Source organism: Manis javanica, chromosome 2 (genome assembly GCF_040802235.1).
Source record: "Manis javanica isolate MJ-LG chromosome 2, MJ_LKY, whole genome shotgun sequence".
Lineage (NCBI taxonomy): Eukaryota > Metazoa > Chordata > Mammalia > Pholidota > Manidae > Manis > Manis javanica.
In genome coordinates, this window is record NC_133157.1 from 217,390,562 (window position 1) to 217,415,530 (window position 24,969).

General features: G+C 47.9%; 1 protein-coding gene and 1 long non-coding RNA gene across 5 annotated transcripts in view; both read right to left on the reverse strand.

The window, feature by feature from the left end:
* KCNQ3 (potassium voltage-gated channel subfamily Q member 3) overlaps nucleotides 1–956 on the reverse strand; it is a 289,359-nt gene extending 288,403 nt beyond the window's left edge. The window contains exon 1 of the mRNA XM_037020788.2: nucleotides 147–956. Coding sequence (XP_036876683.2) covers nucleotides 147–529 — 383 coding nt within the window. The 5' untranslated portion in view covers nucleotides 530–956. The remainder of the gene's footprint in view (nucleotides 1–146) is intronic.
* A 5,632-nt stretch (nucleotides 957–6,588) lies between these two features.
* Nucleotides 6,589–23,030, reverse strand: LOC108383874 (uncharacterized). Of its 4 annotated transcripts, XR_012124249.1 has the most exons (8): nucleotides 22,301–23,030; nucleotides 20,739–20,827; nucleotides 20,411–20,565; nucleotides 16,113–16,355; nucleotides 13,873–14,046; nucleotides 13,322–13,421; nucleotides 7,308–7,622; nucleotides 6,589–6,687 (listed from the first exon to the last, which is right to left on the reverse strand). It is a non-coding gene; the product is annotated as an uncharacterized lncRNA (long non-coding RNA). The 4 variants fall into 4 exon arrangements; XR_005061973.2 differs by having other exon boundaries at nucleotides 6,595–7,622; XR_012124246.1 differs by lacking the exons at nucleotides 6,589–6,687; nucleotides 7,308–7,622 and having other exon boundaries at nucleotides 13,098–13,421.
* Nucleotides 23,031–24,969: the final 1,939 nt, after the last annotated feature.

Below are 24,969 nucleotides of genomic sequence, written 5' to 3' on the forward strand. Positions count from 1 at the left end.
AGAACAGAGAGGGCAGACCGGTCTGCAGTTCAGCACACAGGCTACCCTCGGCTTTAAAGCCCCAGAGCCGCCCTCAGCTCCAGCCCGCACCCCGCACCCCCGCCTGCGCCGCCGCCAAGGGGCGCCCGGAGCGGTCGGGTACTCACACGAGCGCGTGGTAGAGCAGCGCCCAGCCCCGCGGTCTCTCCAGGGCGTCGTAGATCAAAGTTTGGATGCGCCGGTACTTGGCGTTGTTTCTCTTGACAGGGCGGCTCAGCGGAGTCTTGGCCAGGAGCCCGATGCCCTGCGGGGTCCTCCGCAGCCCCTCGTCACGGCCGCTGCCCTCCAGCAGCAGGGTCCCGTCTTTGTCGGCACCGGCCCCGAGCGCCAAGGTGACTTGCTCCACGTCGCCTGGTGCCAGCCCCACTTTCCGCTCCTCGTCGCCGGCGGCCGCCGCGTCCCCTACGGCAGGGTTAGCGGCCCCACCGCCTCCGCCGCCCCCGCCGCCGCCGCCGGACGCCCCCGCAGCCTTGCGCGCCTTGAGCCCCATCTGCCTCGCCCCCGCCGTCCGCTTCGCCTTCTCCGCTGCTGCTCCGGGAGGAAGGGGCGCTCTGGGTGCGCGGACGAGGCGGCGGCGGCGGCTGCAAGCCCGGGAACTCCAATGCCATGATCCGCGCGCCCCTCCCCACCCACCCCTCCAAAGCAGGCAAAGGCGGTCTCCCCGGGGGGCAGGGGAGACCGGGCGGGGGCCAAGGGGGTCACATTCCGCGCGGCTCTGCCGCGGGACCCCGAGGGGCGCGGGCCGGGGACTGCGGGCAGCGGGCGAGGGCGCGCGAGGCCGGCGCGGAGGCGCTAGGGCGCGCGGCGGCGGGAGCCTGGCACCGGCGCTCCGGGGCGGCGGCGGCGGCACCCGGGCCGGCGAGCCCGAGACAGCATCGCAGTTTATTTACAAGCCGGCTGCCAGCCGCCCTCCCGCCCGCGCCCGCGCCGCCGCCGCCGCCGCCGCCGCCTCGCCCCTCCTCCGCGCTCCCCCCGCGCCCCTCCCCGCCCGCTCCAGCCCCAGCCCCGCCGCGGCAGCCGCGGGCCCGCGCGTCGCGAGCCGAGCGCACGCCGCCCCCTCCTCCCCCGCCCGCTCCGGGGTGGGGCCCCATCGTCCCGCCCCGTCGCGGCGGGAGGCCTGGGCGGGGCCCCGCGTCTCCCGCCGCCTGCGGTTCCCGCGGGCCGGGGGTCTCCGGGGCTGTGCGCGCGGCGGCTGCTGCGCGGGGCTCCCGGCGCTCCAGCGGGCGCTGGGATGCCCTCGGGCGGGAGCAAGGGAACTCGACGGAGGGCGCGGCCCTGGGGCCGGGGTTTGCCTGCTTCTCCGCGTTCGCCTCGCTGCTGCAGCTCTACGTTTTCTCCCCAACTCCCAGCCCTGCTTCTTGACTTCAGAAGTAAAATCCAAGTTGCTGGGTTGGCCCGCCCGCCCTGCGCTAGCGCCCTGTGCTAGCAACACCGGCTCCCTATTCTTTGGTTCCTGGTTCTTGGTGGATAGGTCCGGCCTCACCTCCCCTGCCCTTGAATGGCACCTCCGCCAGCTTGGGCGCAGGGCTGAAGAAATGTAAAGAGCAAGGCGAATCGGTTTGGCTTCTAACTTACGCTCCAGGCAAGTCATTCCCTCTCTTGCCTGAGTTTCTGTTCATTCATTCAGTCGATCAAACCACATGAGTGAGCCCTACGTAGAGGGGTAATGTCTTCCGACCAGGGCATCCTAGGTCCCTCTGCTCACAAAGCCTTCATTCTAGAGAAAGGGGAAGACAGTGTAATTTCCAATATTGGTCAATCCAGCTTAAACAAAATTGCGCGTTGTGTTGGAAGTGGGGGGACTTCTTTTACTTGGCTAGTCCTGAAAGGCCTCGTTGTGGATGTGACATTTTGAAGTGAGACCTAAATGACAAGCGGGGGCCAGAAAGTGATTCCAATATGAGAACGTAATATAAAATAAGAGCCATGACCACCACCCGATGGAGAAAGATTAGTTATTGGTAAGTGGGCTTCAGGGTGGGTTTGGGGAAGATTACCCGAAGTGGCATTTGCAAACAGAAATGTGACTCCGTGCACAGTGGGACAGCAGTAAATGTTTATGAAAATATTAATGCTCAGCAACGGTTTGGAGCATGGTGGGTAACCAGTCAGTGCAAACTCTGGAAAGAAGAAAAGGTTCAGAGAAAAGGAAATATTGCCTGGGTGAGAGAAGCTCCAAACTGAAGCTGGGTGCAATGCAGGTGCACGTGCCCTCCACCCCTTATTGCACCCCGTTCTGTCCCAGTCCAATCCCAACCACCTAGAAAACAATTAGTTCCCTTTGAGCACTTTTCCTAAAGCTGCCCATCCCTCTCCATCCCTTCCCATTTATTTATTCATTACATTTATCACTGTCTGAAGTGATCATATTTATGTTTTGTTTACCTGTTTACTATTATCTCAATAAGCAAGAGCAGGGACTCAGCATCCTATCCCTAAAGCTTAAGTACATGCCTATTATATAGTAGCTCTCAGTACTTAATTACAGCATGAATGAGTGAATGTAGACTGTAGAGCCCCAGAACAATACCTGTCATATGACAGAAGCACTCACTGTATGTTTGTGTATGAGATTTGGGGTTTTATCTTTTACCATATGAAAGTCTTTATTCTTAGGAAGTATTAGTACCCGTTGCAACTTGAGTAACATGATGACAAAAACATTTTGACAGTACTTAAAATAAAAAGCCTCATAAAATAAGCATGAAAGGAGACTCATCAAGGACCACATAGAAAGAAAACTTGAGAATTCATTACTGTGCAACTCATCAAAAGTCCAGATTTCTAAAATAACAGTTTGGACTCTCAGGCACTTGGGGAGGCTTCCATTTTGATGAGAGCTGAAAACTGTCAAATATTAATGTTCTAAGATCAAGTGCAGTGGCTTTGTTCATACCTTCCACAAAGGGTGAGGTAAAGTCAGTATCAAATTCATAACTCTGTTCCATTAAATCCAGTGATAGAGAAACTGCCAGGTTGTTTGGAAATTAATTTGCTTCGATGGTTTTATAATCCAGTAGAGACCCTTGTTCAGATAAGATGTTTGGAAATGTCGTGAAAAATGGGTTGCACTCTGAGTGCCATTTGGGAGGCTATAATCTCAAAACTGTACAGCACACTGACAGCTAATGGAAATCAAGCATCCCGTATCCCATTGGAAGGAATCTTCTTTGAGACCCAAAGTCCCCACGACAGAGTTCCTGTCAGAGTATCCACAAACAATAGGTCATCCATGGGGGTCATGTGCAAACGACAGGACATTTGCATCCCCTCCTGGCTTTCCATCTCAGCTCTGCACAACCTAAGCTCCCATGCTTGAAAACTCAACCACTTCCTAGTCCCCAGACTTGCCACCCGATACTCCTTCTCTCTGCCTTTGCTGCTTTCCCTTTTCCTAGCCTTCTCGTCACTGCACGTTGGGGCAGATCATCTCTTTCTCCCTTGCAGGTATGCTTATTTCTTCCTTCCTGATAATGAGTAAAGAGAGAGGCCAAATGTTCCTTCCTCTGTCATTCTTCCCAGGGTTGTAAGCATCCAGTGGCAAGACAGACAGAACCGTGTTTGCAGGGAGGTGATACTCAGTACGTCGGAGTTGTTACTATTACTGTAATCAGAACAGCAGGCTAGAATTGTAGGTCTCGGGCACAGGCTAATGGGGGCCTACTTACCCTTTCACCCTGTTCCTAAAACACATTCAATAACTGTTTTAGACCCTGTTTAAATTGACTTTTAATATTTGTTGCACAGGAAATGCATTGCAGTTGTAGAGAAATTACAAAATGCAAATCATTACAAAGGCAATGATAATAACCTCGTTACCCATAATTACCCTCTGTTAATATGCTGGGGACGACTATTCCAACACTACTGTAGTATGCCTGATACGCAAACAGTACTGAGTCCCCAACATAGTGCCTTCCCCGGAGAAGGGGGTTAGCCAGCTACCTCATGGCAGGTTGATGACATGGGATCTTCCAGTCGTGGGTGGGGAGATGTGTCCCCACTAGAATGGGGACGGCTCCTGCATACACATCGTCTTCCCAGCCCATGATGCTTCTGCCAACATCCCCATATGTAGACTGATGAATACCTTCTGCACTATCATAGAGTTCCACATAAAACTGCTTCTGATCAAATTATGTATCCACAAAATGCTTGCTTTGCACCTAATTATAAATGGACCTCTGAGAGGAGCCAGTGAGGTAAGTCTTTGCAGCTAAGGAGACAGATACCCTTTGCTGGTTTGGAGGAGACAGGGCAAGCTCCAATTTGGGGTCTGGCAGCAGTCCAGGCAAAAGGGAAATATGTTTGGAATAGCAGCATCCCATGCCTTCCCTATATGTAGTTTTGATTCTTGAAAACCCAACTACAACACATGCCCACGGACGTCTCCATCAGGGCAGAAGAGCTCTTGCTCCCTTGCAGGTGAGAAGCCTTCCTGGAAATGAATAAGAAGACGCAAAAGGATGCCCTTGCGCATGTCACCCTGAGGGTGCGGGCAGCCTGGAGTCTGGAATTTAGTCCTGGCTCTGTGGCTTTGAGCTTAGTGTCCTTAGGCAAGTTGCTGGACTCATATGTAGCCTCAGTTTCCTCATCTACAACATGAGATAGTGTTTCCTGCCCTCCTACCTTAGACTTGGTTGGAGCACCATGGAGGGACCCATGCTCAGCCTGTGATGTGTGCTGTGTACATTTACTACGTTGTTACGCAAAGGCATCAGGACGTAGATGAGGAAGCAGCTCGAGTCAGGTGTGACGGGGAATGAATGAGCTCCAAGTCTGCGACGGGGAATGAATGAGCTCCAAGTCTAGCTGCGCTCACCTTCACTCCAGATGGCAGTAATTAAAGGATTTAGCTTAGATTGTTCTCAACTGGGGGAAAAAAATGTGTCTTTTCCCTGACTCACATTTGCAATTCTTACATCAACTTTTAAATTTATTTTTGCATGTTTCTTAATGTTATTTTTGTCTTTTTCTTTTAATGGCTTATACTGGTGGTCCCCTGCTTTTAAAAGTTCAAGTTATACCACTTTGCTTTTACAAAAGGCCTACTTCGGGATCTGTTTTTGCTAACCATATCTGGGGAGAACTGTCCCTTTTACAGAAAGGGTGGAAAACGACAGCGCTAGTGCAGGTTTTGCAGCAAACCCTGCAGAGGCAGCAGCCACCACTGCCAGCAGCAACGGGGCCAGGACCCACATATGGCATTTCAGCGTCATATCTGTGACCCAGAGCTTTGGACTGTGTCTGTGAGCACCTGTACTTTATCTCAACTTATTTTGTGCCTCCATTAGCAAGATGGGTCTTAAGGTATCCGAAAAGCCTATAGAGAGACATTACTGGGGGGTGCTGGGAATACTCAAAAATCTTTCCATATAAATGAATGGTAATTGCTTCTTTACTTGGTACCATTTCATCTTATGAAAGGCTTCAGAGGAACTGAAGGCTTCAGCTAGCAGGAGAAACGTGTATTGGGTAAAATATCCAATTAATCTACTTAATGAATTCATCCATTCACCCTTCCAGTGAGCATTTATTGGTAACCTGTTTCACGCGTCGCTCTCTTCTGTGGGAAACAGGAGGAAAAAAAGAAAATTGACTGATTAATTCCACATTGCCTTGCCAATAGGTTTCATCCCCGCGCAAGTTCACTATGGATTCAGCGAGACCCAGGAATGACAATGGAACATTCTTGGGGTAAAAGGGTTTATACCCAACTTTATTCCTACAGTGGCAGGTCAGTCACTAGAATCCCGTCCACTCAGAGCGAGTCTGCATGCAGCAGGTCAGTCTCTGCCTCTGGGCCTCTCCGTCCCCGCAGCCATCTAGGTCTCTGTCCTCGGCGCTGCCACCATTCCAATCTCTGCTCTCCTGCAGCCTTGCAGCTGTGCCACCGTGTCACCCAGAGCACTGGGCGGAGCTCTTTATATAGAGTCAATAACAACATATTGCCCATACGTGTGTAGTGAGCAAGCTGTGTAGTGAGCAAGCTGACCAGGGCCAGGTGACAATCTTGGCCATCGGACTCTTCACTTCATCCACACGCATTTAGCTGAAAAAATGAGATAAACATTGCAAAACAATTTACTCACCTCTGTGTGGTTGATGCCTTTCAGTGACCTGACTCATGATAGATGCTCATTCATCATCGTCATTACTTACATTTATTGAGTGCCTACTATATACCTAGCACAGGGCTAAGTGTTTTATTGTAGATTATCTCATTTAATCCTAGCAACAAAGTTATAAGATAGGCATCATGGTTACTGCTTGCTATATTAGCCATGAGGAAATGACACTTGGTGAGGTTAAGTACCCTGCTCTAGGTTACGTGGATAAGAAGTGATGGTCCCAGGATTCAATCTCAGGTTATGTTGCGACTATACTTTTAATCTAGATTGTATTCCTTGCTGGGAATGCTCTACCAGGTGGGAAATTCAGCATAGGCACAGCTGGGAGTCAAGACAAAGCATGGAGTTTCCAAGGCAAGAGGTGAAGGTGGCTGGAGGCAGGTATGCATGGAGAGGGGGCCGTGGGGGACAAGCTTGCCTGTGCACTGAGTTTATGAACTTGGGGACCAGGAGCTCTTCTATGCGTGGACTCATGTGACTGATCCCAGGAAGTTTCAGAAAGCGCTTCCTGATGACTCTGTGGAGGAGAGTTTGGGAGGGGGAGAAACACTTCAGTGAAAGCAATCTCAATCAAGACTCTTGGTGGTGCCCAGCTGGGACGTGGAGGTCCAGAAGGAAACTGGTAACAGATCCTGGAGAGGAGGCGATTGGCTGCAAAACATATTTAGGAAAGAGAGTCCACAAGAATTGGTATGTGAAAAAGGCAGGGCTGGATCACAGGTCCCTTGGCATTTGAGAGGGGGAAACAAACTCACCCAGTGCCTCAGCCCCACTCGTCCCGGTTCCCTGAGCTGAGTATCTCTCCTCTGGCTCCAGTAATAGGCTCCTGGGCTGCCTGTTCCTTTCTCTCCGCCGAATTAAGCTCCTTCTCTTTGGGTCTTGATTGTTAAAACACACTGTGTGCCCATACCATTTACATATTCCAATTACCCACTGCCATTTCCCCACTAATGAGCCATGTACCTGTGTTAAGAGCTTCTGGCCCCAAGCCTGCGATCTGGGAGGGCTGACGGAGCTCCTCACGGAGTCTTCGGACAAGGAGTGCCAGGACTGTTTTCTCACCTCCTTCTAGTCCTGGTGGACCAGACCTTTGTGCCCCACTGCCCACCCCCACAGACATCCCGACGCTCTGTTTACCTTAGTGACAAGAAGGAAAGCTCCATGCCAACAGAAGTGCTCCGTGTTCGTTCTGCGACCATAAAAGGCACATTGTGCCCTTAGTCAGTCACACGTACAGAGCCTCTTGAGTGCAAGGTCTTCCTAATTTCCATCACTGAATTCTTTGCAGAGGAGAAGTTGATGCCTGGGTGCTAAGTAACTGGGCAGAGGATTATGGGTAGCTGCTCAATGATGCTGGATGGGGAGAACCAGGCTTTTGAGAGAGTTTGTTCTGGGCAGGATTTCTGTCCCCGTTTGACCCTGGGCAGGTTAAATAACCGGTCTCAGCCTCACCTGTAAAACAGAAATAACAGTTACCTTAAAGGGATGTTTCAAGACTAAGGGAGTTATCATTTGTAAACCCTTGGCACTTGGAGGCACTTAATACATAAAACTGATATACTATGAATATTAACATATTCATTACAATCATGGCAATTACTATGTTACAGAAATGAACAGAACTTCTGGCTGTCAAGTCCAGGGTTGTTCCACGTTTGATGACAGTGCCTCAGCTTTTACATCACAACCCAATCCACCTAATACAATATCCATATAACCTGCTGAAACAGTGCCGTGCTGACAACAGTGATGCCCTCTGATATTTGCTATTCCATACTTTGTAAAGCGCTGATTTCAACCTGTATTAGCTTGCTAGTGCTGCCGACAAAACACCACAGACTGGGGGGCTTAAATAGCAGAAACTAATTTTCTCACAATCCTGGAAGGTGGAAATCCAAGATCAAGTTTATCTTGGCAGGACTGGTTTCTTCTGAGGCCTCTCTCTTGAGCTTGCAGGGAAGCCACCTTCTTGCTCCTTCTTTTCTCTTTATGCTCACATTCCTGGTGCCTCTTGTGTGTCCAAATTGCCTCTTCTTATAAAGACACCAGTCAGATTGGATTAGGGCCTTAACAGCCTCATTTTAACTGTTTAAAGGCTCCATCTCCAAATACAGTCGACAAAGAAATCAACATAAGAATTTGGGTGGTGGGGGTGCCCAATTCAACCCATAACATGAATCCACTCTGGTGATTTCACATCCCCCTAAAGGATCGTGAACCTAGGTACAGAATGTTAATCCGCGTCCATCTACAGCCAAGTCCTTCAGTATCTGCTTGAATGTTTCCAGTGAGTTACCTTCCAAGGAATCCCACCATCATTGTCATCCACCACCCTCACCACTTCCCGGGGGCCCTGTCGGGGGTAGGCCCTGTGTGGAGCACTTTTTCTTCATTACCTCATTTAATCGCCCCAGTTGCCCACTGAAGTACGCATTACACAAATGCAAATTGAAGAATGTATACAGATTACCCAAAGTCAGAGAACAACAGCTGAGCAATGATTCCAACCCAGATTTTTCTCCAAAGCCCAGAAGACGGTGCCCCCATTGTTGCAAAGTTCTTCACAATGAGAGAGAATTGTCCCCAGGTAATGTGAATGTAACAAAAGATGCTATAATGCAGGGATTTCATAGGACAGCAGTGATAGCACAGGTTTAAGTGTGAACATCTCAGTTTCACTCTCCATACTGGCGCATTTTGGCTAAGTGGCCTTGGGGAAGCTATGTCAGTTTTTTCACAATTAGTTTATCTTCAGGAAAATGGAGAATGTTCATAACATCTGCCTCATGTGGTTGTGGTGAGGCTGACAGCTAACCATGGAGACCCAACTAATTAATCAATGCATTGCAGATAGGTTTTTGGGCCACATTATTATGGCCACCTGACCTATTATCAATCTCTCTGAACCTCATTTTCCATTATTATTATTACTATTATCTCCATATTATATATTAAATATTATATCCAAATAATAACTTCGTCAGAAGATTATTGAAAGATGAGATATTTTAATACATGCATGATGCTACATTATTTAGAATTTCATTGTATTTTGACTTTTCTTTTGATGCTACAAATTGATCAAGAAAAAAATGTGAAGCATACCTCCTTTCTTCTTCAAAGGAAGAACAGCCAAGTTTGTTTTTATCTTGACTTAAAATCCCCTTTTAAACAGGTGTTAGTTTGTAAATTTTCTGAGACTACCCTTGACCAGGCTTCATAAGTGGAAGTCCCGGACAGGGTTTACACCCCGGTGTCAATGGGGACCAGGCAGGGGGCCTGAAGCCAAGAACTTAGGTAAAGTGTAGTGCACAAAACCTACCACAAGAGGGAGCGATTCATAAATGGTAGTGGCAGGTATGATTGTAACCATGGTGACTTTTAGAGAAGAGAAATATAGGAAGAAAAAAGAAATTCAGAGAAGAGGGAAGAGACTCTTGAGCCCCTGGCTCTGGAGAAACGGTGCTCCCCAATCTGTTCTCTATCTCCCAGGTCTCAGAGAGGGCCCCACCGTCACAGCCCTTTTCTAGGTTCCCTGTTCTCTGTTTTGTGCTTCCCGCTCAGGCCTCATGCTCCCTGTGTGAATGTCAGACTGGAAACCCCCAGTTCTTCATCTTTGGTTGTTTACCAAGAAGTGTTTCTCCTACTAATTACTTGTGGCAAAAGGAAGACTAAGACAGCACGGTAGAATAATCCACTAAGTATTATATACCATTTATTTTTTGCATGTGCCATACTACAGCGATCTTCTTTTAATTTAAAACATTTCTCAAAATTCTTCAAGTAAAACCATCTCTCAGGAGGATGTGTCAGGGGTATCCTGTCATTTTGTATTCCCCCCCAGAGACAATTCTGAACACCTTAAGGGCTAGGTGTGCCCTATATAAGAAATGGGTACCTCTACTGACTTTTAGGGCCCAGTACCCACTTCACTCTGCCGGTGATAAGAGTAAAATATCTGCCTGAGAGTCCCCCCACTATTGGAGCTGATGTCGCAAAACCAAGCCGCAGAGTGAGGTCGTTTTCAGACCGAACCTTTGGCTGGCCAACCATATTTTCCTTCACTTCTGGAAAAGGGGGCAGATGGTCACCAAAAGTCTCTGAATGTAAAAGCCCCTTGCTCCTGTATGTTCGCACAATGCTGCTGTATTCAGATTTTTTGCATCTCTTAGCACAACCTAATACGAACTGAAAATTAGGAGAATGATTACTGCTCGGCAAATATTGACTCCCCAGGTCCAAGGAAGCATTATACACCAAGCCCTCTAACATTGGGCTCGTTCCTATAACTTGCTGTGGCTAACTGAATCTGGCAGAAGTGAAAATGTACCATTTCCTAGGTGAGGCTTGAAGAGGTACCACGTGTTTATGCCTGCTTTGCTGGGACCCTTGACCTTCCCACTATGAGAAGAACATGCCCCAGGAAGCTGCGGCCTCCTTCAGCCTGGGCCCCAGATGAGACATGGAGCAGAGCCACCCCACTGCCTTCTGACCTATAAATAGATGAATAAATGCTTATGATTGAAAGCTATTGAAATTGCTGTGGTTTTCTATATCAGGAAAAATTAGAAATTGGCCAAAGAGATTATTCAGACTCTTTTCCTTGGAGTGCTGAAATCCCTGTGGGGTTTATCCGACCTATAGGTATCCACACTTTTGGCCAACTTCCTAAGAAGGATGCTATTTTACAACTCTGCAGGGAGAAAAGTTAACTTGTAGAAAACTGATAGCAATGCAAATGAACTCTGTGCTGTAGAGATATAATTTATTTGTACCCTGTAGAAAGTTAACCCCAAACTAAGGTTATGTCATGTTATTTTATGTCCTTTTGAATATCAACCTGTATTGCATCTTTCAGCAAATTTCAGCATTCCTCATTGTCTATCTATCTCTCTGTTCTTCAAAATCTCTTTTGAACTGGTCTCAACATCTTCCGGATTCTCTCATTATTTCATGAGTTGGATAAAAATCCCTGATGTGTATTCATTTTATATATGCATGGGAGTTATGTTTTTAACTTTAAAATAAACTTCAGCATTTGTTATGAACCATCAGCTGACTAATACACTGGGGTTCTGTACTAGTGTTGGTCATCCATTCACTGAGCAACCTGGAGCAGCTGCATAGCCTGTCTGGGCCTCCATGTCTTTATCTGGAAAGTAAGGGTTTGGGACAGGTAGTTTCTTTATTCAGTCCTAATGTTGGTCCTCCCAAGGTCTTGTGGGGATGGGGAGGGAGAGTGTTAAAACTCGTAACAGAAGGAGATGCTGAGAGTCAGCTATACAAGGATGTCCTCAAGGTCACAGGACACCTCTGCCTCCTATGTTACTTCACCATCTGCTAACTATGCCAAATGGATCACTGTTGCCCAGATAAAAGGCTTTCATGAGCTAATGCTTAGGTTCTTGCTTAACTAAAAGCATAGGGTGTACAGTCTCACAGACTGAACTTGAATCCTGGCTTCACTAGTTAGTAGCTGTTGAACCTTGGGCTAAGAGCCAAATATCTCTGAGCTGCAGTTTCCTGATATGTGAAATGTAGATAAAAATGTGTACTTAGAATGTGGCTCTAAAATGATTAAAAGAAATGTTGTCATGCTGAAGATAGTGTGGGACATAGAGTAGGGGCTCTATAAATGCCAGTTTGTCTTCCATCCCTTCTAGCAAAGCCAGAGAATATAGCTGCGGTCGAGTCGAACCTGCACGAAGTTCAGCTCTTGGCTCTGACACTTGCTGTGACCTTGGGCAGGTTGTTCACTGTCCCATATGTAACATGGTGATGCCAGTACAACTTCTTAGGGCTGTGCTGGAGATTACAGAAGGGCTGAGCCCGGGGGGCTGTGAAATAGGCGCTATTGTTCCCGTCATTAATTGCTGAAAAACACTCAGGCAGAGTAAAGGTCAAAGAGGAACAACAAAAATCTTTGTATGGAATTCTGAACAGAACATGCCTTAAAAGCAGGCCTAACATCAACAGGGGTTCAGAACAAGGACTATAGATTTTGGGAGCCCAATTAGCTGAAAGGAGCAGAATTACATGGCAAAAGAGCTCCTGCTTAATCAAGGAATTGCGTGAATACTGATTTCAAAAAATGTTAATGGGAAATATTACGTATTTGTATGCAGTTCTGAAAGATTTATGCCAGTCTTGATGGCTGGAGATGTCCTTCAAATTTTCCATCTGCCTTGGAATAGGCCTAATGTGATAACAAACAGGAAATTGACTGGGCTCAGGGACATGCAGTTCTGTTTGAACCATAAAATACATGAGGCTGCTGACTTTGCATATTAATTAGCTGATCCATTCCTTTCCAAATTAAGACCTCAGTTTTGTCTTACTTGCATGGATATAAAACTTGGCTCTGTGATTTGGATGCATGGAAATCTCATCCACTAAATATTTTTGGAGCACCAAAGAGTTTCTAGGATCTTCCAGGCTTGGCATGAAGCAAGATAAGATATAACCTAAACCCTGGAAAATCTCTCACTATCTAGGAAGATGATGGAGAAGGATAACATAGGAGTAAAACTGATTGCAGTGAACTGTGCCAGAAATATCTAGGCTTTTCCAAAGCATCCAGTATGATTTATCTTGCAGTCACTGGGAATCTCGTGAGCTTCATGTGACCCTCTTTGCTTTGGCCAGAAAAAGGCTGAGCTGATTTTTCCTGCTCCCCTATTTCTGTGTATATGTTTAAAAACCCAGCTATTCATCTCATAGTTATTGAGCAACTACTGTATGCTGCATACCCTATGAGGTGCTGAAATACAGCCATGAGCAAAACAGGCAAAAATCCCTGCACTCGGAAAGCTTACATTCAGTGTGGTAGATCAACAGTGAAGACGATAAATACGACAGCACGAGTGCATGATTTCATTTCATGTGCCAGTTATCTACACAAACCCAGTGGTGAAAACAACAGTCCCTTTATTATTCTTGGGGATTCTAAGGGTCAGGGCACATTGGAGCTGGCCTGTTTCTGCTCCATGACACTTGGGCCTCAGCTGGGAGGAATCAGATGTGGGGACAGGTCACCTGGGGCAAGAGAATCCACTTCTGAGATGGGATGGGTGGAAGCTGAGGGACTGTGGGCTGGAGTACCCACATGTGGCCTCTCTGGTATGGTCACATAGGATGGTTGGTCTTCTGACCTGGCGGCAAGCATTCCAGTGAATGAAGCAGGAAGGGCACGGCCAGAGGTCACAGAATGTCACTTCCAAGGTGCTCCATTGGCTGGAGGACTCAGAGACCCTGTGGATCATAGGATGGAAGCCACATGTTGAGGATGGCAGTCAATGAATTGGAAGCAGGCCAATTTCCCTTCACAATAGACCCTCACACCATCCCTGAACTGTCTCTAGACTTTCATAAGAAAGAGAAATCAATATGTGGCTTACTCAGATCAATGTATTTGGGGGCCTTATTCTGTTGGACTTCTATAACAATATAACATACAAACAACAGAAATTTATTCTTCACTGTCATGGAGACTGGGATGGCTAAGATCACGGTGCTGGAAGTTTCGGTGTCTGTGGGAGCCTGCTTCTTGGTTCACACACAGCCATCTTCTCACTGCAGCCTCACACAGTGCAAGGGGCGGGGAGGTCTCTGGGGCCTCTGTCAAAGGGCACCAATCCCACTCGGGAAGGTTCTACCCTCATGACCTTGTCACCTCCCAAACCCCACCTCCAAACACCATCACCTTGGAGATTAAGTTTCAACATATATATTTGGTGGAGACACAAATACTCCGTCCATGGCAGGACCTCTTTGCTCCAGCAGCCTGCCCTGTCCCTTAATCATGTAAGTGGTTGTCTGCAGCAGACACGACCTCCTTACTGATCGGACTTGCTTCACATCGACTCTGAGCACATGGCTGAAAAAATGAACAAGTGGGTGAGTGGATGGATAGTTCAAGGTCTAACCAGAACCATCTAGAAAATATAAAAAGAAATGATTTAGTACTTTGTCACAAGAGGCAGATAGATAACATCACATGCTGTGAGGCTGAAATTATTTGGAGCCTGTGCTTCACACAGTGGGCTGAGGCATCGCATCTTCTCCGCTCCTCCATCTGCCTCCCCCTCTGTACACAAAGCCGCTGTGATCCTTTAATTCTCCCTCCGCACACTGTCCTTGTTGGGTTCCTTCCTAGCCTTTCCTGAAGCCCTAGCTCTAATTCGTATCCTCATTACCTCTCACCTAAACCGTGGCACTAGTGAACGGGCTGGCCTTTCCACCTCCCGTCTCTCCCCAGAGCTGTTGCCATGGCAATCTCCCCCTGGCACAGTGACGAGCCAACCCTTTGAGGGCTCCCCATTGCCTCCCTGTAAAAGGCCAACCACCTTCAATTAGCTCCCACCCCACCTTTCCTGCCCGGTCTCCCACTGACTTGTCTCACCTATGCTCTCTGTGCTATCTCGCTGTCCCCCAACACACGTGCATTTTCCTTTCTCAGTGCCTTTTTCCAGGCTAACTCCTCTCCCTGGAATGCCTTCTTCATCCAGCCTCACTCCCATCTCTCCCTGTTAAAACCCTGTTTTTGCTTCAAAGTCCAGCAAATTCTGTTTCTATGTAAGCCTTTCTTACGTTTCAGTGTCAAAAGGATTCTACCCTCTCTGTGGACATTCCCAGCCTTCTGTGTTCCTGATATAACATTTATCATACTTGGATTAAGATTAGATACAGGTGGCAGAGCAATCAGATAATACTAGCTCTGTTATTAAGAATGATAATATCAATACAAAAATGGCAGTGTCTAGCTGTTTGCTGGGGCTTGCTATGAGCCAGGCCTTCTCCCAAGGGCTTTAACTATATTAAAGCATCCCCAGCCTGCAGGGATCAGTCTTGTGGGGTAGGTATTATCTTCTCCACTTTAGAGAAGAGGTCGTAGGTACAGAGAAGGTAAGTAACTGCCCAGGGTCACACTGCTGGGATTTGAGTCTTGATCTGATCACTCAGGAGACACATGAACTTAGTTAAGTCCTTTCCCATCTGGAGCCTTAGTGTCCTCATCTCCCAACTGTTGTGCTGAGACAGCTGTGTGATATGATGTACGGGACGCACCCAGGCCAGTTGCGGGTGCTTAGGACATACTCAGCTCATGCTATGTCCTCTTTTGTTCGCAGAGAAACAGCTTATAGGTCTTGTACCCATGGCTTCTCATAAATTTCCCTATACATGGTAGGTGCCTACAGATGTTTGTTTATGCCGAGGTGTATGTTTCGTCTTAAGATGTCAAAGTCCTAGTCATGCTTAGCCAGTCCTCTTGATCTGAGACACAGCTGCGGGGTGACTGTGACCGGGAGCGCTGGCGGCCCGCTAACACTCCTTCACTACTACATTCCTAACAACAATACATTTTAACTTAAAACAGGCATTCACACGCCTCTCTTGCTGCTCGATAGGACCTCATAACCCATTTCAGGCCAACGGCTCGGGAGCGGAAGTGATGGAGGCAAAGTGCCTCTCCTTCCTCTGACCGCTTCCTGCCGCCTGGGGTGAGGCTGGTGGTGAGTCCTCAGGGACCACACAGCCCGGGCAACAGCCTGTTGGGGGGTGGGCAGAGGGATACCATCAAAGGGGCCCGATCTCTCACAGCTTACGGGAAGACACAAGAGGAAAGGACACAGAAGGAAAATCAACTTTGAGCCTTGAAGCCACTGGATTTGATCCTCTGTGCCAGCACCCTAACTGACCTGCTGTTTGGCCCCACTGAGCACAGCCACACTCCTTGCACCCAGGAGACCCCAGGGGAGGCCCACAAACCCTCAGGGCCCCACAGCCCACACCGTGGGCTGAGAGAACGATGGCATCTGCCGTGGTTGTTGTGCAGATAGGAGAGCATGTGAACAGTTGCTTAGCACACACGAAGTGCTCAGGACGTTTTAGTGATGACTGTTATCCCCGGTGGGCCGGGACTGCAGCTCTCACAGTACCTACCCCTGAGTCTGGCTGCAGTGCTGCCTCTGTTCCTGCAGTAGATGGTTCAGTGATCTCATCCTCCCATGTTCATAGAATGTGCTGCACAACATGTCTCTCTCCAGGCCCTCCCGCTGATGTCATCACTGCCCCCCTCCGTTTGCCTTCTGCAGAGCAGGGAATGGCTCGTCCTGCTCCCAGGAGGCAGTCAGAGAGGAAGGTCGCCCCACTGTTACCACATCAGTCCTCAAATGGCTGGTGGATCTGCAAGGCAAACACTTTGCTCAACAAGGGGACCGGGGCAGGAAACGCATTGTTCTGAGCAGCTCCCGCAGCCTGCAAGTCCCATGCTACCATGCACCTCACGTAATCCTCATTCTCACCTCTGAGGTCAATGTTCTTCATACAGATGCACAGATATGAAAACTAAGGATGAGAGACGCGGAGTGACTGGCTTATGGTCACATGACTGGACGCTGCAGGTCCAGGATGGCAAAGCATGCTACAAGCCATCTCTGACTTTGATGAGAACAGCCTGCCCTCTGAGGACGGAGAAGACCAGCGTGCAAAACTGACATGATTGGGCTTTGGGGGTGATTCCCTTCCGAATAATGTTTCTGTCCTCCTCCACCTGCTTTTGGTAATGAAGTCCCAAGAGGTTCCTCTGCCACTGGGACCCCAGTTCATGCCTCCTGAGCCTTCCAATTGCTGTCCCACAAAAGCTACTGTCTTTCTGAATGACATGCTCTCTCACTTCCGAGGTTACATGTTGCTCTCAAGTTATATTTAGGTTTAAATAAAAGAGAATCCAGATTTTGGCAATGGATCTGTTCTTAAATAAAAGAAAATGGGGTGTACTCAGGGCCTTCGAGGGACAGTGCTGGGGTCCTGTGGTTTATAAGCCCTCATCCTTGAGCCGAGGGGAGGGCACAGGCCCACAGGCAGATTACAAATAGGAGGACACTGGAGCTCAGAAAGGTCCTAGAGGCAAGGAGCTGTGCTCCTGGCCCTCTGCTACCCTAGCAGCCTAATTATGATGTGTTCCATATAGTGGGATTTTACTTAAAACTATCTTGGAGAGAAAAAAGCCTCTGCTAGTAAAAATAACAACCAAAACGTGACCAAGCCATTGATGTTCTTAGAAAAGTCACTGCTAGGGGATGGGAAAATCCTTGGTTCTAAGCCTTGATCTTCTGTCAAGAGTTCTTGGACATAAATCCTTATGTCTCTTTCCTCAATTACCTGCAGAACCTCAATGTCCCCATTTGCAAAACCAAGGTCTCAGTTTGGAGGACTGTTTGGAAAATTAAGATAATAGATGGTGTTATCACTACTGCACAATCAGAAATCTGTGAGCTGACAGGGGTGTCCCCTGCTCTCCTGGCAGGATGCACTCCAAGGCCAGGCAAGAGCAGCAGGAACCCACAGATTACACGGTCCTGAGTTATCTGAGTCAGCATTTCCTAGAATGCTTTCTTAGTAATAAAGTGCTTATTAATAATGTCAATTTCTGAGTTCAACCCAGAGCTACCAAGTAAAAACTTCTGCTGATGGTCTGGTAACTGCAAACACATTTAAAAGAGCAGCCCAGGTAATTCTTATGCACATGGAAGCAAATTCCTGACTTAGGGAATAAAAACTAATAGTATCTGCACATGCCATGAATGGCTCAAATTAAGAACCACGAAATGTCAGCAAGGACACAGACCGACTGGAATGACTGTGCATCCCTGGAGTGCTTGAAACGTTACCATGACTTTGGAAAACTGCCTGGCAGTATCTATTAAAGCTAACTGCAATTTTCTATGAATCAGCAGCTCCACTCCTTAGTATATACTCAAGAGAAGTGAATGCATGTGTCCACAAAAGATATGGGCAAAAAATGCTCATAGAAGCTTTATTCACAATAATTCCAAATTGTGGATAACTCAAACACTCATCAACAAGCAAATGGATAAATAAATTGAGGTATGTTCATACTGTCAGGACTTTTTTCCAAGACTTGGAAACCAGCCAAAGAGATCCCTGGGTGTCCTTCCAGCATAGCACTGGGTATTGTCAAGAGGACCCTCCAGGAATTGTGCAAGTATGGGGGGTACACCTATCTGTTGACTATATGACTGTATAACTCTGGAGAGATGGCAGTTATGGAAAACCGACATCATTGCCAATATTTCCTGTTCATGGTAATTGAAAAGATTCCTGTTCATAGCAATGCCAACAAATTTATCTTGTAGAGGATATAAATCTCAGGAAATCAAATACTCACTGGAACCTATTTTAATGTTTTACTGATTCCCTCATAATTAATGCGTTGAATAAAATCTTTGATACATGGGAAATTTACATTTATTTGTTAATAAGAGTCAAATTTTTAACTTCAGAAAATTATAATTTAGATGCATAATTGCTGACTATATAGTAATAGAAAAGAACAAACTACCGATACACACTAAAACATGGATGAATCTCATAGATCTTACATGGATTAAAAGAAGCTAAATACAAAATAGCACATATTGTACAATCCCATTGATACAAAGAACAAAAATTGGCATAACTAATATATGGTTTCAGAGCTTAGAATAGTGGTTACCTCTGGTGGGGGGCGTAACGACTGAGGAAGAGCACAAGGGTCTTCCAGGGGATGGAAATATTCTACACCTTGACCTTGGCACTGGTTACATGGGTATACATCTATAAAAAGTCATCATAATGTACACTGCAGGTGTGCTCACCTTTCTGTATGAAAGTAGTACCTCAATTTTTAAAAAATGCCAAACATTTTAAAGAAATTAAAGGGCAGTATTTTATCTTCACAGCCACGATGTTGGCCTAAAACAGTGCTGTCGCCTGACTGCCCTGGCCTTCCCGCCTGGAGCTGGTCCAGTGGGAGGTGGGAGAGAGAGAAGCCCCCGTGGCTGACTGCTCATCTTGGGGCAGCTGCTGCAGCGCCTCCCTGACGCTGCTCAAGTGCTGTGTCTCGTCACGCACTCTGTCACTCTAACAACTTCATTAAGGTGGCTGAGGGCAGAAATAACTGTGGGTCCAGACAGCTGGGAGCAGATAGATGCTACTCATTTTGAAGCTCAGCAAAATGTATTTTAAGGAGGCCTGAAAGAGCTTTACAAGGCAAGTCTGTCAAAAATTATCCCAAGCATCCATCTGAAATGGCCAGATCAGCAACGTTTTTTATATGAAATCAAATCAAAACAGAATGTTTGCCTAGAAAGAAAATTCCAGTGAATTCCTGAGTCCTGTACAGGCATCGGTCCTGGACTTCCTCGAGATCCTCCATACCAAGGGACCGTCCAGCCTGTATTACTGAGGAGGGAGCTCCTAGCCTCTCAGTATTTATCACTAGAACTTACTGAGCAGTTACTCAGCTTTTTTTTCATTTAATCCTCTCAACAACCCAGAAAAGTAGGCACTATTATAACTACCAGTTCACAGATGAGGAAGCAGGATTAGAGAGTTTAACTAACTTGGCTGAACCATACAGCTGGTGGGGGTAAAGCCAGGGTCCGCCCCCAGCTCAGCCTACCCAGAGCCAGAGCACAGAAACCCTCTCCCAGATTCCCCTTGCATAGCAAGCCAGTCCCACCCTGAACAGTTCTGAGATTTAGAAAAATTGTCCTTATAATGAAGACAATCTCCCTTTTCATGTTCTAACCTCTCCTGAATTATTCTGCCTCTAACCGTTGGAGTCACACCGAACCACTGATTTTCTCTGATGTGTGAGAACCCTTCAGATATTTGAAAATAGCCCCATTTTCCCCCTACTCTTCTCTTTGCCAGAATAAACATGAATTCCACCTGATAGTAACCAACTGCTGGGATTTTCCAGGGACTGAAGGGGCCCCTGGGATGGGGGACTTTCGTTGCTAAACCCAGGACAGTCCCAGCCAACCAGGCAGCTGGTCAAAACATCTCAGTGCATTTAATGGTGTATCTGATGCACATGGGTTTTTTTTCTGTGCAAGGCCTGCCCTACATGACTATCCCATCATTCAACACTCTGGTTTCAAGTGCAGAGCTGGCACCTCAACTGGTTTAACAGAAAGGGGGTCACGGAGCTGCAAAGTTCAGGAGTTCCAAGTACAGCAGAACCAGGGGTTCAGGCAATGTCAGCAAGCCCAGGCCTCTCTTTACTGAGCAGCTCAGCTCACTCTGTGTCCCTTTTACTCTCAGGTGAGTTCTGTCCAGGCTGTTACTCTCCCAGCCCAGTGACCCCAGCAGAGGTCATCTCCTGCAACCCCAAACACACAGAGTTTTGATCAGACTAGAAGACTTAGTCCCACTGGACTGACTTAGCTCACCTTCCTGTGACCAGGGTAGGACTGTGTTGGTGGAACAGGCATTGATCTCATGACCACCTGTGAGCCGTGGGATGCGGACAGGCCAGCTGCTCCTAAACCATTTGAGCTGATCAGGAGGACAGGTGTTTGTCACCAGGGGACTCCTCGGGCTGTTACTAGAAAGAGTGAGAATGACCGCTTGTCAGGAAAGGATGGTTGCTGACCACAGTGCCTCTGTCCCCTGGGCCCCGCCTACAGGACACTCCCACAGCTGGGTCACTGTGTCCCCACCCACCTGTCCAGACACACCCTCCCTCCCATACCTGCCAAGGGCCCATTTATCCTTTACCTTTCTCTGCTCTGCTCTGTGTCCTGAGAGGCTGACCATGAGGATTGAACCACGCATCTGCCTTTCCCTTCTCCTCTGGCCGGACTCAGCTAGTGGGAGACACGAGAAGGAGGTCAGAAAATGGAGGAAATGTGGGGCATACCTGCTCCCCTCTCTGCCTGCTGTTGCTCTGATTTTAGCATTGCTGTATCCCTCTTTGCCCATGTGCATGTTGGCTGGCCCTTCTTCCACACTTCTGGGAGTGTGGGGGCTCCTCCCCATTTTCCTTACAGGCCCAGGGTGGGTATCAGCCTCCTACCATCTTCCAGTACTTGAGTGCTTTAACATTCCTCAGTGGCGTCCCTTATCCTGAGCAGGCCTCTGTGATTGGACCCTTGGTTAAATTCTCTTCAAAATCCTAGCTGAGCATCTTTCTGTTTCCTACTGGGACCCACATCTAAATTTTCCTTGTTATCTTACGCTGTTATTGCATCAATTTTTGTTTGAACTTTTAAATGTTGCATGAATGTTCTTATTGAATTATTCTATAGCATGAAGCAATCATGACACATCTCTTTCCCCCGCATGAGCTATGCTTTCTTATCAGTTGAGATCTTTGTCTGACTTCTGCACGATGCATTCATTTTGTAAGTATATTCATTTCTTCTGTACTATATTTGCTTAGTCATTGTGCTATGGATTTTCATCTGACCGCTGCATGGGCAGCTCATACAGATGTTCTACTTGTTCTGATGCTGTGGAGCTGATTTCCTGACCCTTTGCTCACTGGATCAGCAGCCAGTTAATTTTTTCCCTCTAAGATACAATGTAAGTCACAGGCGCTTGGTGTTTCCTCCAAATTTGCAAACTAAAAGGGTAGCTGAGATGAATACACACACACACACACACACACACACACACACACACACACACACACACACACACACAGAGGCAGGAGGAGCGTGCCTCCTTGATGGCATCTTTGAGCTACTGGACTTTATAAATGAGGAAAACAAATCCCTTTCTTTTATAGGTCACTATGGTAGGATTAGCTACAAGTCACAAGTGAACACAAACTTACCTGATACAGTGAGATAGTCTACACTTATTCCAAATTTATTCCTTCCAACCCTCAAGGGCCCCCTTCTTGTCCACTAAGCAGGCAAAAACTTGAAATGGAACAAGTCCATGTTCTACTCTGTAAGCACAGCCATGTCCAAGACACTAAAATTACTGCTCATTTTTCTTCTCTCTAATTATCAGAAAAACTGAGCAGTCATAGATTTAAGGAGAAAGAAAGCAAGCCTGTGTGTATTCACTTTTCCCTCACAGACTACAGGGAACCCATCAGCGGACAGAAGGAATTGGTGGAAAAATGTGATTTACTACTTGCTTAATAGTAGTAACCCACATAACCCTTCCAAATCTGTTTTCTGGACTGTAAATTAGGGACAAAAATATCAATGCCCACTGCATTTGTTACCTGTTGCCACTGTAACAAATCAGCACAGACTTAGTTGCTTAAAACCTCACAAATTTATTCCCCTACAGGGCTGGAGATAAGAATTCAAAAGAAGACTTACCAACTAAAATAAGGGAGCTGGCAGAGCCTGCTCCTTCTGAGGCTCCAGGGTAGGATCCATCCCTCGTCCCTTCCAGCTTCCAAGGCAGCCAGCATTCCATGGCCACTTCATTCCAATCTCTGCCTCTCTTTGTCATATTACCTTCTCCTCTGAAGTCAAATGTCCCTGTGCCTCCTTCTTAGGAGGACACTGGCACTGGCATTTAGCTCCTCTCCCCAGTCATCCAGGATTATCTCCCTATATCAAGATGCTTAATCACATCTGCAGAGGCCCTCTTGCCATATAAGGTAACATCCATAGATTCCAAGGACCAGGACGCGGTGCTCTTCGGGGACGTGACTTTACCAGGTCAGTAGGAGGACGAGGTTAAAACAGGGATCGTTTAGGAGAGGCCCGCAGAATCTTCAAGGTTCTTGACAGAAATGAGCCAGAGCGACCTTACTTCCCAGGGAACCCCCAAAGGGGTGGGGCATGTCGCATTCCTGCCCGGTAATGGCCTGAGCAGCATAGGATCCAGCCCGGAGTCTAAGTGTTCGGGGTGTGACTAATGAATTAATAAAGAATAAATGATTAAGTGAACTGGGCGGGAAAGACAGGAAAATACAAGTTGACTCGCCACTAAATTAAGCAGATTCCACACCAGTTCCGTGGCCGCCTACAAGGAAAATGGTTTTCCTGTGGCTGGAGGCCTGCGGGATGGGCTGGGTAATCACAGCTGTCCTTTGCTGGGCACCCACTCTGCCACGGGCTCCTCACTAACTGCTCTGCAACCCACAAGGGTCATTCACAAGCAAGGGAAAGGGTGCCCGAGGTTCCTGACTTCCTGAGGCCACCAACGGAGTACGGTACCACCCACTTGGGATTCCAACTCGGCTCCCAGTCGGGAAATCCCGGAAGTCTGCGATGTAGACGGGAGGGCGGGGCCTCTGGGAAAGGGGAGGGGATCTCATCTGTTGGGGGCGGTTCCTGGGGTCAGCATTTCTCATTTGTGATCTTAGCTTCAGCCCTGGTGGAGCAGTGATATTCGTCCCATTTCTGGAGCAGGAAACCGGAGCGGAGATATGAGATACCCTGCTCGAAGGCGTGCAGATGGTAAAGGGCAGAACCGGACTGGAGCACAAGCGGATTCCAGAGTTGTGTCCTGGGCCATAAAGCGAGGTTGCTGGGCGTGGGCTGAGGATGAAGCCCGCACCCTTGGGGATGGAGAGGGAGTTAATTAGCAGCAGAGTGATCTCTCTCTTAGGAGAGCTGGGAGGACTTGATTGGATACTGAGAGTGGCATCAAATCGAAACCTACCTACAAAGCTGAATGCAACAGAGACCCTTCACTCCAGGGCGATGCCAGGGGTCTGTGCCTGCTCTGGCCGCCCACCTCAGGGCCAGGAACTCGCTGCAGGCCAAGCCTGAGTTGCACTCGGGCTCAGACACAATGAATTTCACCTGTCTCAAGGCTTCGAGGCACAGACGGAGTCTGCATTTGGGAACAAGGTGCTTATTCCACCAAGGATTTGAAGAGATGACTCAGCAGGACGCCTCTGGGAAACGGAAGTGGGGGCTAGTGAGGAGGCAGGTCAGCCCTGCCTCTGAGGTAGCTGTGCTGTGTGTCCTGATACAACTTCTTTCCCCTCTCTGGGCCTCAGGGGCCGCTAATTTACCACCAGTCTCTGAGTTATTTCAGCTCTGACACTCTGGGACTGCCAGAAATGAAACTAGTGGCTGGGACGTTTTTTTTTGTAGTGTAAAGGCACATTTTTTGTGTCCTTCTAAGAGCATTTGGCTATTCAACAAGTTGATGAAGAACTAGAATGTTCATGGATGTGGGCAGAGCCCCCCTTTGGCTGATGTAATGTGGGTCTCAACTTTGAGCAGCTTGTGGATTTTGCAGAAAGCATACTGATGACTTCTGAGTTAAACTCCCCTTGCAGACCTGCTCTGATTGGCTAGCAATGTGTCTTTTTTTTTCCAACTACATGCCTTTAGATAGGATATGCCCTCACTGCCACGTCACAGGCCCACTCCCTCCTTTGTCTTAGCCCAAGCTGGCATTTGAGTTTCTGCCTACAAATTAGACACCTGATTTGCATTCCAAGCCTCCTCATCCTTCCAGACCTGAGGCAGGCCAGGGGGCAAACTGTAATTTGTGGGTGACCCTGTCACTGAAGCAGGAGAGAAACAAATGCCTGAATGCCCCCTGCCCTGCAGAGCCCTGCCCAGCAGCCAGGCCCTAGAGGCCTGCGTGAGGGGGACTCTCTCCCATGCATTATTCACACCAGTGCTTCCCTTTCTATTTTTAATGCTCAGCGTGAAGCGGTTCCCTCCACCGGCTATTTTTAGCAACGTTGCTGCCAGCTGACGGCAGAAACAAAGGCAGCCAGGCACCTTGAGAATGACAAATGGCGATTTCAATGATGAAAATAGAAAGGCTATTTTTCTTCCTGGAAAGAAAGGAAGAAAATGTCCGTAGTTGCACAGTTGCTGGGGCTTGAATTCAATTTCTAATTGGGCACACATCATCGGCTGCCAGGCACATAAAGGATTTCCTCTCTCTCTCTCTCCCCTTGTCCCAGATCAAATACACCCTCCCCTTTGAAGCCTCCCTGATGCTGCCCTCTGCTCTTCTCTCCAGATGGAACCCCTCCATCATTGTGCTTTTCAAATGGTGTTGTAAA